We start from the raw sequence: 14,843 nt of genomic DNA, 5'->3' as shown, positions 1-14,843 counted from the left end.
GGGAACCTAGCCTTGTTGCTCACGTAAGAATTACACGCAGAATATTTCATGTGTCTCAAAAGCTTAGTGTATGCTAAAATGCGTGTAAAAATGAAAGCATTGCACTTTACTATTCAGTTGCAAAACAATATTTCTCTGGGACATTTGATGAGGTCTTCGCTCTATACTACAGGAATTTAATACACGATAACAATTTTCGAGAAGAACAATTAGTGGCAGCTGAAAAGTTTGTTAAGCTTCTATTGCCTTCAGAAAGAATACAAGGCAACCTTTCTCAACAAGATTTGATGAGAGCTAATTCTAACTACAGTCCAAGTGTAGTTGCAGCATTGACTATATTGAACTATGGAAAGCCTATATAACAAGTATCTAAGGACATCCAAATATTGAAGGATCTACGACATCAAATTATTTACAACGAAAGTTCAACATTGAGGTGGAGATTGTTACCTAATGTCCCAAACCACATGTAATCTAAAGCACTCGGAAATGCATCAGGTTTTATTTATATTTATAATACATTTTTTAATTATATCAATATGCTTGTTACTGTCTTCTGACCATAATTAGTAAACAGAGGTTCCAAATGTTTACAATCATTCATAGAAGTTACTCATCTAAGAAGTTTTGTTGAGTAGATGTGAGATGAATAGCTTCTATGGAAAGCTTTTTGTTAGAAAAAAACTAAGACAAACATTTCTTTGACTGTCTTATTTTAGCCATTTCCATAACTCAAGATCATTTGAGAAGAGAGATATCCAAAGACTATCTGTTATCTACTATAGTGTGAACACATGTCAGATTTCTTCATTGAACCTGTTGTTTTGGAGGCCAATGGAGTGATACAATCCCTTGCAAGTGATTTTGTTTGAGGTTCAACACTAACTCTTTGATGCTTCCTATTGCATCTAGATGTGAGAGTGAGAGGAGCAAATCTGAGCATATAACCATACATGGATGGTTAGGCTTTAAGTTTTTTAAAATGTCAGATGATCACTTAGATACCTTTCCATTTATGCAATATCTAACTGCTCGGATTTGTTGCTCTCACTCTCGCATAAGCTCACTTTTTGCACTAGATACCGATACGCAAGACTCTTAGATGCCTGGATTAGGCCTATCTTATTCTGGAGATTAAATTTCGAATATTAAACTTGAGATTTGCATCTCAGTTGACAATCTTCACTCTTGAAGTAAAAATAGAGATATTCCATTATGTACTTGATAGGAACTGGTAATTCTATTGTAGAATAAGTGTATACTATATAGAACTTCCGACAAGAAGCTCATGTTATAGGTTATTTCAAGAAAACAAACATAGAAGAACAAGCATATTCTCTAGGTAGGAGAAGAAAATGAAAAGGTAACAAACAAGATAAGCTGTATACAATCTTCATCAGAAATCATAAAACTATTGTCTATTGAATAATTACAAGATGGAAAGGATATTTGAGAACTCTCCACTCTCTTCACTAATCCACTCCTTTTTAGTTATGGAAATTAACTCTTCAAAGTGGAACTAGTTGGGTGTCCTAACACTACTACTTTCCAATTATACATGGAAATTTCAAGCTGATTTAAAAGCTTTATAGCTTGTTGGACCCATAATCTGGAAGTAACATGCATTCTTAATTTATTATTTCTGTGGTCAACAATACTCCACATTTACTAAACCACAAAGAAATGCGTTTCTGGTTACATTTAGCTCCCTAATGACATCCCTCATATTTATTCTTTCTCTTGGAGATTCAACTGAGCAAGCTAGTCCAATTTTGATTAGAGAAAATACACACGACACTATGTTGCCTTCTTTTTCTGCTAATGGTTTCTCTAATTGTTTCAGTAGAAAGGTTGAGTCCACAATCTCCAAAAGCTTCTCTGGATATGCCCTTTCCACATAGTTATGAAGATTGTCACCGTCTTCAAAAAATTCTTCCGTGGGTCTTCTGCCAGTTAGCATTTCCAATACTAGAATCCCGAAAGAATATACATCACCTTGTGTTGACACCTCAGAGCCTATTCCATACTCTGAACACGTTGATTATGGTCAATGATTAGCGATATAACATACCAACAATAATACAAGAAGCATAAAATTCCATTCTAGAAAAGAATGGTCTAAAACTCCTGTTTTTTTAAGAAAAGGAAATGTTAGAATTTAAAGTTTTCAGGTAATGATCATACCTGGAGGAGCATATCCAATGGTCCCTTTGAATCCACTTGTGCTGGATTGGTTATGAGAGGAGCCATTTATTGTTGAGAGAATCCTTGCTAATCCAAAATCAGTCACATGAGCTACCATGTCATCATCAAGAAGGACATTGCTTGGCTTTATATCACAATGAACAATAGGTTGTTCACACTCATAGTGAAGATAATGTAACGCTGAAGCTATATCTATAAGAATATTTAATCTGTGAGCAAGGTCCAAAGTATGTGTTGGATCTGCAGTTTCACCTTGTGGATGCAGCCACTTTTCTAAGCTTCCATTAGACATGTACTCAAAAACTAGTGCTTTGAATTCTTCCCCGCGATAATCTATGCTTGAGCAGCATGTAAGAATCTTCACAAGGTTTCGATGTCTAATAACTCTTAGTGCATTGCATTCAGTGACGAAACTCTTATGAGCTCCTCTCATTTGAAGGTTGATCACCTTTATGGCAACGACCCTGTCTTCTGATTTTAGGAATCCTGTGTACACAGAACCAAAACTCCCAGAACCAATCAAATTGTTGGTAGAAAACCTTTCTGTAGCAGCATATAAGCTTTGGTACGACACTATCGAGCTCTGGTCTGTTGTTTTTGATATCAAAGATGATAGTTGCTTTTGCCTCCTACTCCAACATATAGTAAGAATTGACAACAGTAGAAGACAAATGACCACACAAATTATGATTCTCACTAGCTTCAAGTTATGCTGCTTTTTTTGTTGGTTAGTATTGGGGCATGGTGGCAGGTGGAGCTTTGAGATGCCCCCACAAAGCTTCTTGTTGCCTGCTATTGATATTGCACTTGTATTCTTGAAAACTCCTTCTGTTGGTACCTTGCCATCCAATTTATTGAAAGACAGATTTAAGTATGTTAGTAGAGAAAGGCTCTGCAATGCTGTTGGAATCGATCCAGACAATTTATTTTGTGATAGATCCAATTGGATGAGGCTCTTTAATGAAGCAATTGATGGAGGTATTGTCCCATTGAAGGAATTCCCCTGTAAGTTTAGGTATTCCAAATTTATACACTCTCCTATGGTTGTGGGAATCTCTCCAAACAGATCATTTTTAGATAGATCCAGAGTGCCAAGGTTATTAAGGGTTCCTACCTCAACGGGTATAGTGCCAGAAAATGAGTTATGAGATAAGTTCAACAATGTTGACAAGGTGAAAAGGCTGAATACCTCCAAGGGTATAGCACCACTAAGATTGTTCCCTGAAAGTTCCAGGTATTGTAACTTTTGCCAATTTCCAACTATGGGTGGAATTTTTCCTTCCAACTTGTTGTTTGAAATGCTTATTTGAAGCAATTGAGTAAGATTACCCAAGGAGCTAGGTATCTGTCCTGATAGTTGGTTTATCCCCAAACCTAACAGTTGGAGCTTATGAAGCTTCCCAAAAGTATTTGGAACAGTCCCAGTAAATTGATTGTATTCTAGAACCAAGGCAATTAAATTTATGTAATTTCCTATAGATTCAGGAATAGTTCCATATATCTGGTTATCACCAAGATATAGTCGAATGAGTTGGGTTGACAAATTACCTATGGAGTTGGGCAAAGGACCCCCAAATTTGTTGGTTGACAAAATCAAATTTTCCAATTTGGTACAATTTACCAAAGATGTAGTAAAATCCAAGTCATTATCTGAACCGTTGCCTAGATTATTATAATTTAAGTTTAGCCAGTGAAGGTCTTTCAACATTCCTAGACTTGGAACTTGTCCAACAAAACTGTTAACACCAATATCAAATACTTGAAGTAAAGATGCATTTGTGATGGAAGTTGGGATAAGACCTGACATTTGATTTGCTCCAATGCCAAACACCTGCAGATTGGTGAGGGTGGAGAACATGTTGGCTGGAAGGGAGCCGTGAAATTGGTTTTCTGCAGCTGTGATGAAAAAGAGAGATGACATATTGTAAAGTGAAGCAGGAAGCGTACCGGACAATTTGTTTCCAGGTACTGCGAAAACTGACAAGTTTCTAAGTTGTCCCATTTCTTCTGGTAAATCGCCCTCCAAGTTATTATAGGCCAGAGAGAGAACATCAAGAGAAGAAATATTCCACATGGTAGGTGGGATTTGTCCGGAGAAATTATTTGTGAAAAGATTCAGCTTTTCAAGCTTCCTTAGTGATCCAATCTCTATTGGTATTTTGCCATGGAGATTGTTGCTTGACACATTTAAGTGCCTTAGATCAGAGCAATTTGTCAATTTGATAGGAAACTCCCCTGTTAGTATGTTGTTTGAGAGTGAGAGTTGTTGTAGTCTGAACAAACGACCCAACTCCGTTGGAATTTCTCCATAGAAGCTATTGTTTTGGAGGTAAAGGTTTCTCAAAAAGGAGAGATTGCCAATATAAGGCGATATAATCCCACGCAAATCAGATCTTTTAAGATTCAACATTACAACCCTTTGATGTTTGGTGCTGCATGTGACTCCATGCCAGTTACAAAAGTGGGTAGAGGTGTTCCATGATGTCAAAACTCCGTGTGGGTCATCAGATATTGATTCTTTGAACTTGAGCAATGCCATGAAATCAGTATCATTTCCCAAGGCGGCGGCCGTGGCTGCTGTTGTAGGCTGTAGCCACACTAAGTTTACATAAAAGAGAAGGGAAGCATGGAGGAGGTACATGGACCAGACTGGATATGGGGTGGAAACAAGAGGCATTGTTTTGTTGGAAAACTTGGCTGAGAGTATATGTGCTATGATTTAGAGTATTTAGGCTTTAGATAGAGCGAAATGTTGTAATGCTGTTATAGATAGAAAATAAGAGCTAGGGTGGTCTGCATGAATTATAGAAGGAAGTTTCATGTGAACGATTTCAATTAAAGATGGATTAAAAAAATTGAAACTTTAAGCAGGAGCTTCTTAGAACCTTTGACTTTGAGTTTATAATTGGATAAAATTTAAAATTCACTTATCCATATGGAATCAGAAAAACCAGAATTTTTTAATGGGAATTCAGTAGCTTCATTGACCTATTTCACGTAGTGTGTGTACTTGTAGGTGACGACAGCTTTCTTGGACTACTGTTAATTTCTGAAATATGTGGATTCCCTATCTAGTTTGTTGCATTATTATTGCAATCTGTCGTTGAATTCATTTGTTGCTTTTGCAATCAGAAATCAACTACTAAATACCATTGACTTTTTTTTTTGGGTCGATGAATACCATTGACTTTCTCTTCAAGTATTGGATTTAATTATGTGGAAGGATATCTTATAAAAAGAAAATATGGGTTCCGTATCAGGTACTAACACTCATTTCTTTTTGGGCCGTCGAATTATTAACTCACTTGTATGAATGGAGTCTATTGACAACAACATGGAGGATTTGGATCCAAATCCCAAATCCCAAATCCCAACATGGATGCCGAGTATCCTGGGTGATTGTGGTTTGTGGAGAATTTATGCATTTGATCAAATTGTTGTATCGAATTATTAACACCTCATTTCTCTCTCTCGCCTTTTTTTTTTAATTAATCTTCTGGTTATCTCAAAGTTGCATCTAGAAGCTTGCCCTCATTAATGTTCTAATGCAGCACCATAAAAGTGACTATGAGAACGCGTTTTTGGGACGTTAGTTGTGGAAAACGCAGCCCTGGATAGTCCATCCATGCCGTGCATTATGGGCATATCAAGTATGCATCAAAATCTAAAACTAGGTTACTTTTTCCACTTTTTGTTGCTTATACCGTGTTCACATATTTCTTTCCTCTATTGGACAAGAAATAAGACTATAAGTTCAAATGAATTTCCAATTATTCCGTTTCTTTGGCGTATAATTTAAATTACAATAAAATTAAGTGGCCAAATAATTTTTAAACTAAGTCCAATCAAGTTACGCTTATATATGCGTGAGCTTTTTTGTCGTCGTCTTCTTTTGTTTTTCTTTTTCAACATTCTTCTCTTGTTAGATTTTTTTCCCTCTTTTTTCCTCTTCATCTTCTTATATTATCATTATTGTCGATTTTTTCATCATCTTCTCCTCCTCCTTCTATATATATTTAGCACAATTTCTGAGCACAAAAATTTTAATGCACAACACAGAAAATTTTTAAGAATTATGTCCAGATACTGAATCCAACTAACAAAACACGTACAATATGAAAAATTTGGTGCACAACACATAAATTCTTTAAAGACTACATGTCCAGAATATTGAAACTTAACTAACAAATATGTACAACACAGAAATTTTGGTGCACAGTATAGAAATTTATGAAGGACCACATTTAAAATTGTTTCACTCGATTTTTAGCAATTTCGACAGGGTGTCGAATCGAACTTGTATTAAGATCTCAATTCGAGGAGCAGATACGACTCTTCTGAAAAAAGTGAGATCGACCCGAAAATTACTTAGTGTTCATGTCGAAAACAAACTGTGTCGAATTATTGGTGGCAAATTTCAACAAATGAAATGGAAATATGTGAAATAAATAAAAGAGAACTTTAAATACATGAAAGTGTAAAAGTGAAATGGAAATCAATAGAACAACAAAATAACAATGAAACATTTAAAGCAAAGGAACTAAAGAAAGAAAAATGAAGAACAATAAAAAATAAAATGGGCTTCTAACACTCACATGCACTTGCACTTCATGGTCTTTCGTTGCGTCACTGAGATTAGGAATTCTTGCAGAGTTTTGTGTGATGATATAGTATTTTTTATTGAACTTCTCCTTTTTTTTTTTCTAAAACTTCTTCTATTTATAGATTCTAAGGATAGACTTGTTCTTGAAGAATCTTGCCCACGATTCAATTCCTCCTTTTTCTCAGGCTATGGCCTTGCCTTGACTCTGAAGAATATTCATAGTGGCTTCCCTACGTTCTATCTTGCCTTGGTCTCCAAACCTTACGTTCTTGCATCGTGTTTAAATTTAACCACGTGATGTATCTAGTTTTGACCCATTTCTTCTCATTAAACCCTCGACCTCGACTATTATTCTTATTGTAGTCAAAAGTGTTGTTTCCTGATAGCCAGAGGCCTGATTCGTCGATCTTTTTGAAATTTCGATGAATCATAATTGAATTACTTCATAAGTCGAAATTTATACTAACAAATTGCCCCTTAAAACTTATCTTTTTAAAATGCAGAATGATAAGTCAAAATTTATTCACGTGTCATTTTTCCCAGAAAACTCCTCATCGTCTCCTTCTTTGTTTGAAAAGCCCTTTCAACTTATCTTCATGGACTCCCAATCTGGCCTTCACTCTAGCAGCACTCCGACTATCACCGCTGTATTATCATCCTCTATCACCATTGCTGCTACCACTAATACCACCATTCCCGTCACCACTTCCATTGTAGGAACCCTTATGTCGACTTTTCTTCCTGCCTCTGCTTTTGTTGTGGCAGTCGTTACTTTTGCTCCTGGTGGAGCTTCTGCTACTCTTGGTTCTTCTTCACGAGAAGAAAATGACGACGATGTTCATGTCATAGACCAAGATGTCACAATTTTATAATGATGATGGAACTTGAAGGGCTCCCAACCTTGATGTAGAGACCACCGCATTATGGCAGTGCCAGATACTGCTTCTATTTACCGTCTTCAACGTTTTATATTCATTCCTAGGACCAATTTCTACCCAAGAACAAGTTGAGTCAATTTCTTCTTTCTTTTCATCTCTCCGTGAACACTTTCCTTTGATTTTTTTTTGTAAAATGTCAAGGCCACCTATTTTTCCAGTCCAGTTTTTAGGACTGCATCTCCTAAGGAGTCTAGTTCCTTATTTTCGACATGGCTATCGAGACTCTCTCCAACTTACAAGTCGGTGTGGAGATCCTTAGGTATAATGTCTGCTCTTCGACTAGTCACCCATGATTTGTCTTATACTGCCCTTTACTGGGAGCTAGCTTATGGTGTCCAACCACAAATAATTTTCACTTTCCATATGGGATGATGGGTCTGACCCCAATGAAAATTTCAGCTTTGACTAGGCTATCTCTTGATGGAAAAGATGTTTGTTGGATAACTCCATGTCCTGATGATGCCTTCGACATTAATTTTGACTCGACCTTTGTGTCGGGTTTCATCCAAAACAACATGGGTTCCGAGAATGGCCCTGTTACTGACAGCGAACCTGTAGCCTTTCTTCTTTTGTGGCTCAATGCTTCTATCTTCTGTCCAAAGTCAATTTAGATCCAAAAAAATAATTATCTCCCACTGGCTATTCTGCTCCATCAAAAAAAATGTTAACCTTACTTCTCTTATTTTGGGTCAACTATATGAAACACTTTTCTTGGTGGTCAGTGAAATTCGATGAGGTGAGTTGTCGATCAATCTATTTGGTCCTCTCTGGATTGTTAACTTATGACTGAAGTCTGTGTTTGAGCCTCAACTCACTACCCCTTCTGAATTTTCCAAAACTCCACTTGAAGGTATTCGACTGTCTTCTCTTTCATGGTATGTCATCCATTGATGCCTTTTGCCATTTCATTAAACTTTTTCTTAATATTAAGGCCAACGATGATTCTAACTATCATCCCAATCCCTTAGCCTGTCGAAAAAAATGACGTAGGATATCTTCACTCTCTTAAAAGTCTCAAACCTAAAAATTAAGAGGCTGTCGATAAACTCTGGTCGAAAACTTTGACTCCCCAAATGATTCCCGTAAGGCTTCCTCATGAATCGACCATGGCTCTAAAAAAGAAACTTGTCACTTATTTCTCACAATACGTGTCGAGGCAATTTGGCCTTACACAAGCATTACCTTCTCCACTTTTTCTTGAAGCTGGAGCCCAAACGGTTCACTATGAAGTGTCGGATCTGAAAGAATTCGACCAGATTTTGGATTTGAATAAGCAAAAAGTCACCTCCCAGTACCAAAGATATGACATTAAATTATGCTTACATTAAATTATGCTTCCTTTCAACCTCTGATTTTCACAAATGGTGGTCGACCTATTATCATTCTCATTGCCCCTCAACTGAGCAAGCTCTCTCTAACTTGATTCGTCCTTCTGCACAGACTGCTGCTATGTCGAAGAAAACCAAAGGTGAGCATATCCATGAAATCGTTGCCTTTGAGAAATATTATAAGGTAAAATGGTATTTCAGGAACGTAAGGTATGTTTTCATCGAGGCCTTAGTGGTATGAAAAAAGAAAAAAGAAGCACATTTTCGTTGGTTTCTCGATCGTTATTTTAAAGCTTTAGCACGAGACCCTTTTGTCCAGAAAAATATTTTATGAAAACGTTCAAATTTCTTTCTTTTCCCAATGCTCCCTTTGGTCTTGTTCCTGACCCTCTTAAAGGAGTCTTAGGAGTGGATTATCGACTCCGAAAGAAAAACCTCGTTCCCTGGGGATAAACACAATTGGTGCTATCTATTACCCATGTGCCAGGGATAGAATTCATGGTCGAACGAGGATTGTTGGATATCCTCCGGGTACCATATTTTTTTAAAACTTTAGAAAACATTTAAGTCCTTACTCCTCTTATACATTCTTTGTGTTTCAGCTGCTCGGCCAACAGACCTAGTAGGTGTTGTCCCTGACCCTAAACCAGTCGAGGAAAACTGGGAGTCGGATGAGGAGGCCGCTCCTAAGAAAACAAAATCGAAGAGGGGTTGGGGCAGAGGACGGTTGAGTGAGGCCACTCTATCTTCAAAGAAACGCGGAGCTATCAACATCCTCATGGGGGATAAGCCCAAGCAGGTACAGAAATCTAATTCGACTATTTCTATCAAGGTATTTTTCAAATACTTTACCGTCCTTAATAATCGAGTTCTATCTGGTATGTTTAATAATGCTTTCACCTTTTGTTTCAGTCAAAACCTTTGAAGCGTAGTTCTCAATCCCGAGTCGGACCACAAAGTCACTCTAAACAAGGTGTCGACACATCAGGTGTAGAAGCTGAAGTTACTCGACCTTCTCTGAAGGTGACTGCTTCCCTTCCTTCTTAAGTCCAATTCAAACTGCACCATTAGCTGCTGTTTCTCAAGCTTCGACTGATTCTCCAATAGTGATTATGCTTACCTTTTTCTCTTCTTTCTTTTGCTTATATTCGTATATTCACATAGATTTTTCTCTTTATAGGCAAGTTATATGCTCTTCCTGCGGAGACCCAACAAGAATCTGGTTTTGTTTCGACATCTGCTGCAGCCACTTCGCCAATCTTGCTGACCATGAATTAAGCTGCTAATGTCGAACATTACGACTTACCTATTAATGCTCCTACTCCTGAAGCTGAAGACTTGAATTTTGATGACTTCGACTTTGATCTTGCCAACATCCTCTCAAAGGCTTAACAGGTCTATTCCTCCGAAGGAACGATGATTTTTTCTTCTTCTGGCCAAGAACCAGAAATCGCTCCTTCAGTGCAAGAATCAGAGCTGATTATCTAGACTCACGAAAAGGAGGTTACCTCACCTGAGCCTCAGTTACCACCAGGTCCCGACCTTTCAATCCTTGAAAGGGTCAACATTGTTTTTGAATGTCTCAACCACCCTTTGGAAGAGATTAACAATAATGTGGATCTGAAGGCTCAATTATTGGCAGCCATCGACTTTTTGAATAAAAAAATCTCAGTCACTGCGTTAGCAGCCTTGGAGGCGTTTATGGAAGAGATTTATAATCATCTCTCCAGAATTGACTCGGTTGAAAAATACTTCAACACAACAGTCGAGGTTTTGGCTATTCATGATAAATAATTGAAAAAGTGCGAGACAGCCAAGTCTCAGATCAAAAAGGTCTTATCAAAGGGTCGAACCAAAGAGAAGATTATAGCTACTAAAGTCGATATTCTTGAGAAGGAGTTGGATGAATTGAAATCAAGTAAGCAAAAGTTGAAGCTACTAATGCAACACTTATTCTGCGGCTTCAGAAGATAAATCAAGTGCATGCATCAATGATTTTGAGTCACCCTGCTCTTGTCGAAACTGTCAACCAAACCATCAAGGCCAAAGAAGAAACAGTCGAAGCTTCTGCCATTATGGGTCAAAAACAAGGAGACCTCAAGGTTAAATTTAGGACCTTATTTTAAATTATTGTCGTAGCTTTCATATGAACTTTCACTCTTTGTATATTTTTCTCCATATTTTGTTTAATGTAAATGATATAACTTCAGGTATTTTCCGTTTATATGCCCTAATTGTCGAGTAGTTGTTATATCTCTTAATTCATAAATATGGCCATTAAAGATTTTTTCGACTAGAAAAGGTCATTTCCATAAAAGCGACCACTTTCCTTTAACTTGTTCAGTGGAAAGGACTGATTTTAATACTAAGTCTCCAACTGTAAACTTTTTCTTTTTGCTTTCTTGTTGTATGACTTAGCGATACTTTTTTTCCCTAATCAATTGATTAAGAGCAATCAGTTAAGATTGGTCTAATTTGTCTAATTCAGCATTCATATTCGACCAATATTGTTTGACAAGTAAATCATTTTGTTTTGCCACTCTGATTGTGTGCAAATTTATTTCAAGTGGCAATACTGCTTTATGACAATATACCAGCTCATAAGGAGTCAAACCTATGGCTTCTCGAGGGGAACACCTATATGCCCATAATACTTGAATTAAAGCATATATTATGCCAATTCCGAGGGTGCCTTCCTATATGTTTCTTGATCAAACTAATTAGAATTTTATTAACAGCCTCGACTTGACCATTTGCTTGTACATAATATGGAGTCAAATGTGTAAGTTTAATTCCTCAGAACTCAGTATATACTTTGAATTATCAACATGTGAACATGGTTCCTTGGTCTGTAGTCAAAGTTTCAGAAATGCCAAACCTTTGAATAATCGACTCTTCAATAAAATCAATTATTTTGGCTTGCTTGACTTCTTTCATGGGCACAGCTTCCACCCATTTAGTAAAGTAATCAACAGTAGCCAGAATAAACTTGTTCCCCTTAGTAGAAGAAGGATGGAATTAAATCAAGAGTCCATCCTCTGAATGGCCAAGATTTAATTATAGCATGCAAATCTGCCGCAAGGACTCTTTGGATTGATGCATGTCTTTGGCATTGATCACAATGTCGAGTAAAATTGATACAATCGTTCAGTATTGAAAGCCAATACAATCCCTGTCGATGTAAAGTCTAATATATTTTTTTGACCCGTTTGATGAGCTCCACAAATACCTTCATGTACCTCTGCTATAGCTAAATATGCATCTTGCATACTTAAGTATTGGAGCAAAGAACCATCTACACTTTTCTTGAAAAGATCTCCCCCGACTATACAAAGCTTAATGTTAAATATTTAATTTTTTTGATCTATTTTTTTATTGGGGTTTTTAAGGAAGTCGATGATCTTATATCTCCAATCATTTCGATCGAGAGCATTTGCATAACAAACCCTCTTACTTCTAAAGAAGTTAAGTTAGTTTCAATTTCACTGAACTCCTTTATCAAATTGGGAGATATTTTATAGCCAGAAGCCATTTGAGCTAACTCGTTAGCTTCCTGATTTGCTCTCTAAATATGTGCTTTATTGAAACTGAGTCGAACTCAACTAAGAGTCGAATGGCTATCACAAAATACTTGGCTAAATTTTGACTAATAACTCGATAGTTCTTAGCCAATTGGTGAATTACTAATTATGATTCTCCCAAGATTTCGACTATTCAAGCTCCTTTTTCAATTAATAATTCTAGGCCAATGATTAAAGCCTCATACTCTGCTTCATTGTTTGATAGACCTGGCTCTAGTCGAAACACGAACCTGGTCAAAATATCATCAGGGGTGATTATCAAGATACCCACTCCTACTCTGTTTTGATGTTTCGACCCATTGAAAAATAACCTCCAGAGTTTAAGCTCCTAATATCCAAGTATGGGTCATTCATTAATATCAATACAAGGGTGGTCTGCTAGAAAGTCAGCAATCACTTGTCCTTTGACAGCCTTAGTAGGGATGTAAAATAAAGAATATTCAATTAATCCTAACATCCACTTACCAATTCTTCCTTTTATTATTGGATAAGAAAGAATGTATTTGATAACATCAAATTTCGATACAACATAAATATTCTTTCCAATTAAATGACTTTTAATTTTAGTACAAGATAAATAAAGGGCTAAACAAAGTTTTCAACTGCACTATATCTATTTTCTATATCAGTCAACATTAGACTCAGATAGTAAACTACTTTCTCGTTTCCATCTTCGCCTTCTTGGGCTAGTATGTTTCCTAGAGTTGTATCTGATGCAGTATTATATAATTTTAGTGGTCAACCTTGTTTGATAGTGTATCTGCGGAAAACTCATTAATTATAGTGTCGATGGCTACTCATTTTTTCTACACGATGAATCCCAAAAAGTTTCCCGCAGATACACTAAAAGCACATTTTAATGGATTCATTTTGAGTCGATGATGTCTCATTCACTTAAAAGCCATTTCTAGATTATACAAATGAGCTTGTTTGGACTCTGATTTTACTACCACATCATCAATGTAAAATTTTTATAAACTTACCAATAAAATCATGAAAAATTGAATTCGTCGCTCTTTGGTAGGTGGCCCCAGCATTCTTTAACCCAAAATGGCATGACCAACCATTCATAAGTGCCAATGGCTCTAAGGCATCGGAATACAGTCTTCGACACATCTTCCTAGGATATGAATATTTGGTTATATCCTGAGTATCCATCCATGAAGCTCAGAAGTTCGCTTCTTGCTGCAGAATCGATCAGCATCTCTGTAATTGGCATGCGATACTCATCCTTTAGCATACCCTTATTCAAATCTCTAAAATCAATGCATACTCTTAACTTCCCATTTTTCTTAATAACAGGAATAATATTAGTAATCCATTCGACATACTTGGCTGTTCGGATGAACCCAGCTTTTAGTAAGCATTCGATCTCCTCCTTGATATTAACCATAATTTCAGGAGCAAAAAGTCTAACAGCCTACTTAATTGGTCGAGCATTCTCCATAAGAGGAAGCTTATGTTTGACTAAAACTCTATCCAGACCAGGCATATCCTTATATTGCCAAGCAAAACAATTTTGGTATCTCGTCAAGACTTCTATCAACTCTTCCTTAAACTCAGGATCTAAGCATCGACTGATGTAAGTCACTCGACCCTTTCCACAAATCCCGACTTCGTCGAGAGAATCTTGTACTTCAACTTTTTTTATTGTGCAAATCTTCAAAAACTAAACTGGACTTCTCAAACCCTAAGGGGCCGAGATCATATATACAATCCAGTGCATGTTTTCTCGCGCACTCCTTCCTCTGAGCCATGTAAACTGAGAGTTGAGCCCAATGACTCAATATATCCATCTAAGTGGATTCCGAGGCCAAGTTTGTTTTGACTTTAGGGACCAACTTCATACCATGGGCCCTTATATAGCAATATTTGATAAGGTGGGGTCAAAGGTTCTCACATCAATATCTAGTGGTCGAACACTGGTATGATATTCTTTAAAACTGACATTCATTTGCTCAATATAGCAAGGACTATCGTCAGCGTCAATTTCTTCGATCTTTCTATCGTCATTCCAGAGAATAGTCAATGGTCGAATGCTGGTATGACTCTTTGAAGCTGACGTTTATTTGTTCTACATAGCATGGACTATCGTCAGCTTCAATTTCTTTGATCCTTCCATCTTTGTCCCATAGAACTAACTTTTCATGCAAAGTCGAAGGAATTTCCCTTACACCATGTATCTAAT

The 14,843-nt window shown here is 36.9% G+C and overlaps 2 protein-coding genes across 2 annotated transcripts in view; one reads left to right on the top strand and one right to left on the bottom strand.

The window, feature by feature from the left end:
• LOC107619261 (probable lipid-A-disaccharide synthase, mitochondrial) overlaps window positions 1-599 on the top strand; it is a 4,931-nt gene extending 4,332 nt beyond the window's left edge. The window contains exon 8 of the mRNA XM_016321517.2: window positions 121-599. Coding sequence (XP_016177003.1) covers window positions 121-362 — 242 coding nt within the window. The 3' untranslated portion in view covers window positions 363-599. The remainder of the gene's footprint in view (window positions 1-120) is intronic.
• Window positions 1,365-5,944, bottom strand: LOC107619810 (probable LRR receptor-like serine/threonine-protein kinase At3g47570). The gene is made up of 2 exons (XM_016322089.2): window positions 2,185-5,944; window positions 1,365-2,028 (listed from the first exon to the last, which is right to left on the bottom strand). The coding sequence occupies exons 1-2, from the start codon at window positions 4,880-4,882 to the stop codon at window positions 1,649-1,651; spliced, it is 3,078 nt and encodes a 1,025-aa protein (XP_016177575.1). The 5' UTR covers window positions 4,883-5,944; the 3' UTR covers window positions 1,365-1,648.

The sequence above is a fragment of the Arachis ipaensis genome, chromosome B09, assembly GCF_000816755.2.
Source record: "Arachis ipaensis cultivar K30076 chromosome B09, Araip1.1, whole genome shotgun sequence".
NCBI lineage: Eukaryota > Viridiplantae > Streptophyta > Magnoliopsida > Fabales > Fabaceae > Arachis > Arachis ipaensis.
This window is presented reverse-complemented; position numbering and strand designations above follow the sequence as displayed.

What these genes read in the sequence shown, in the direction of transcription:
- LOC107619810 (XM_016322089.2), bottom strand. Translation starts at nt 4,882, where the DNA reads ATGCCTCTTGTTTCCACCCCATATCCAGTCTGGTCCATGTACCTCCTC. An exon ending in CATTGGATATGCTCCTCCAG is followed by an intron (nt 2,029 to 2,184) that starts GTATGATCATTA and finishes CAACGTGTTCAG; the next exon opens with AGTATGGAATAGGCTCTGAG.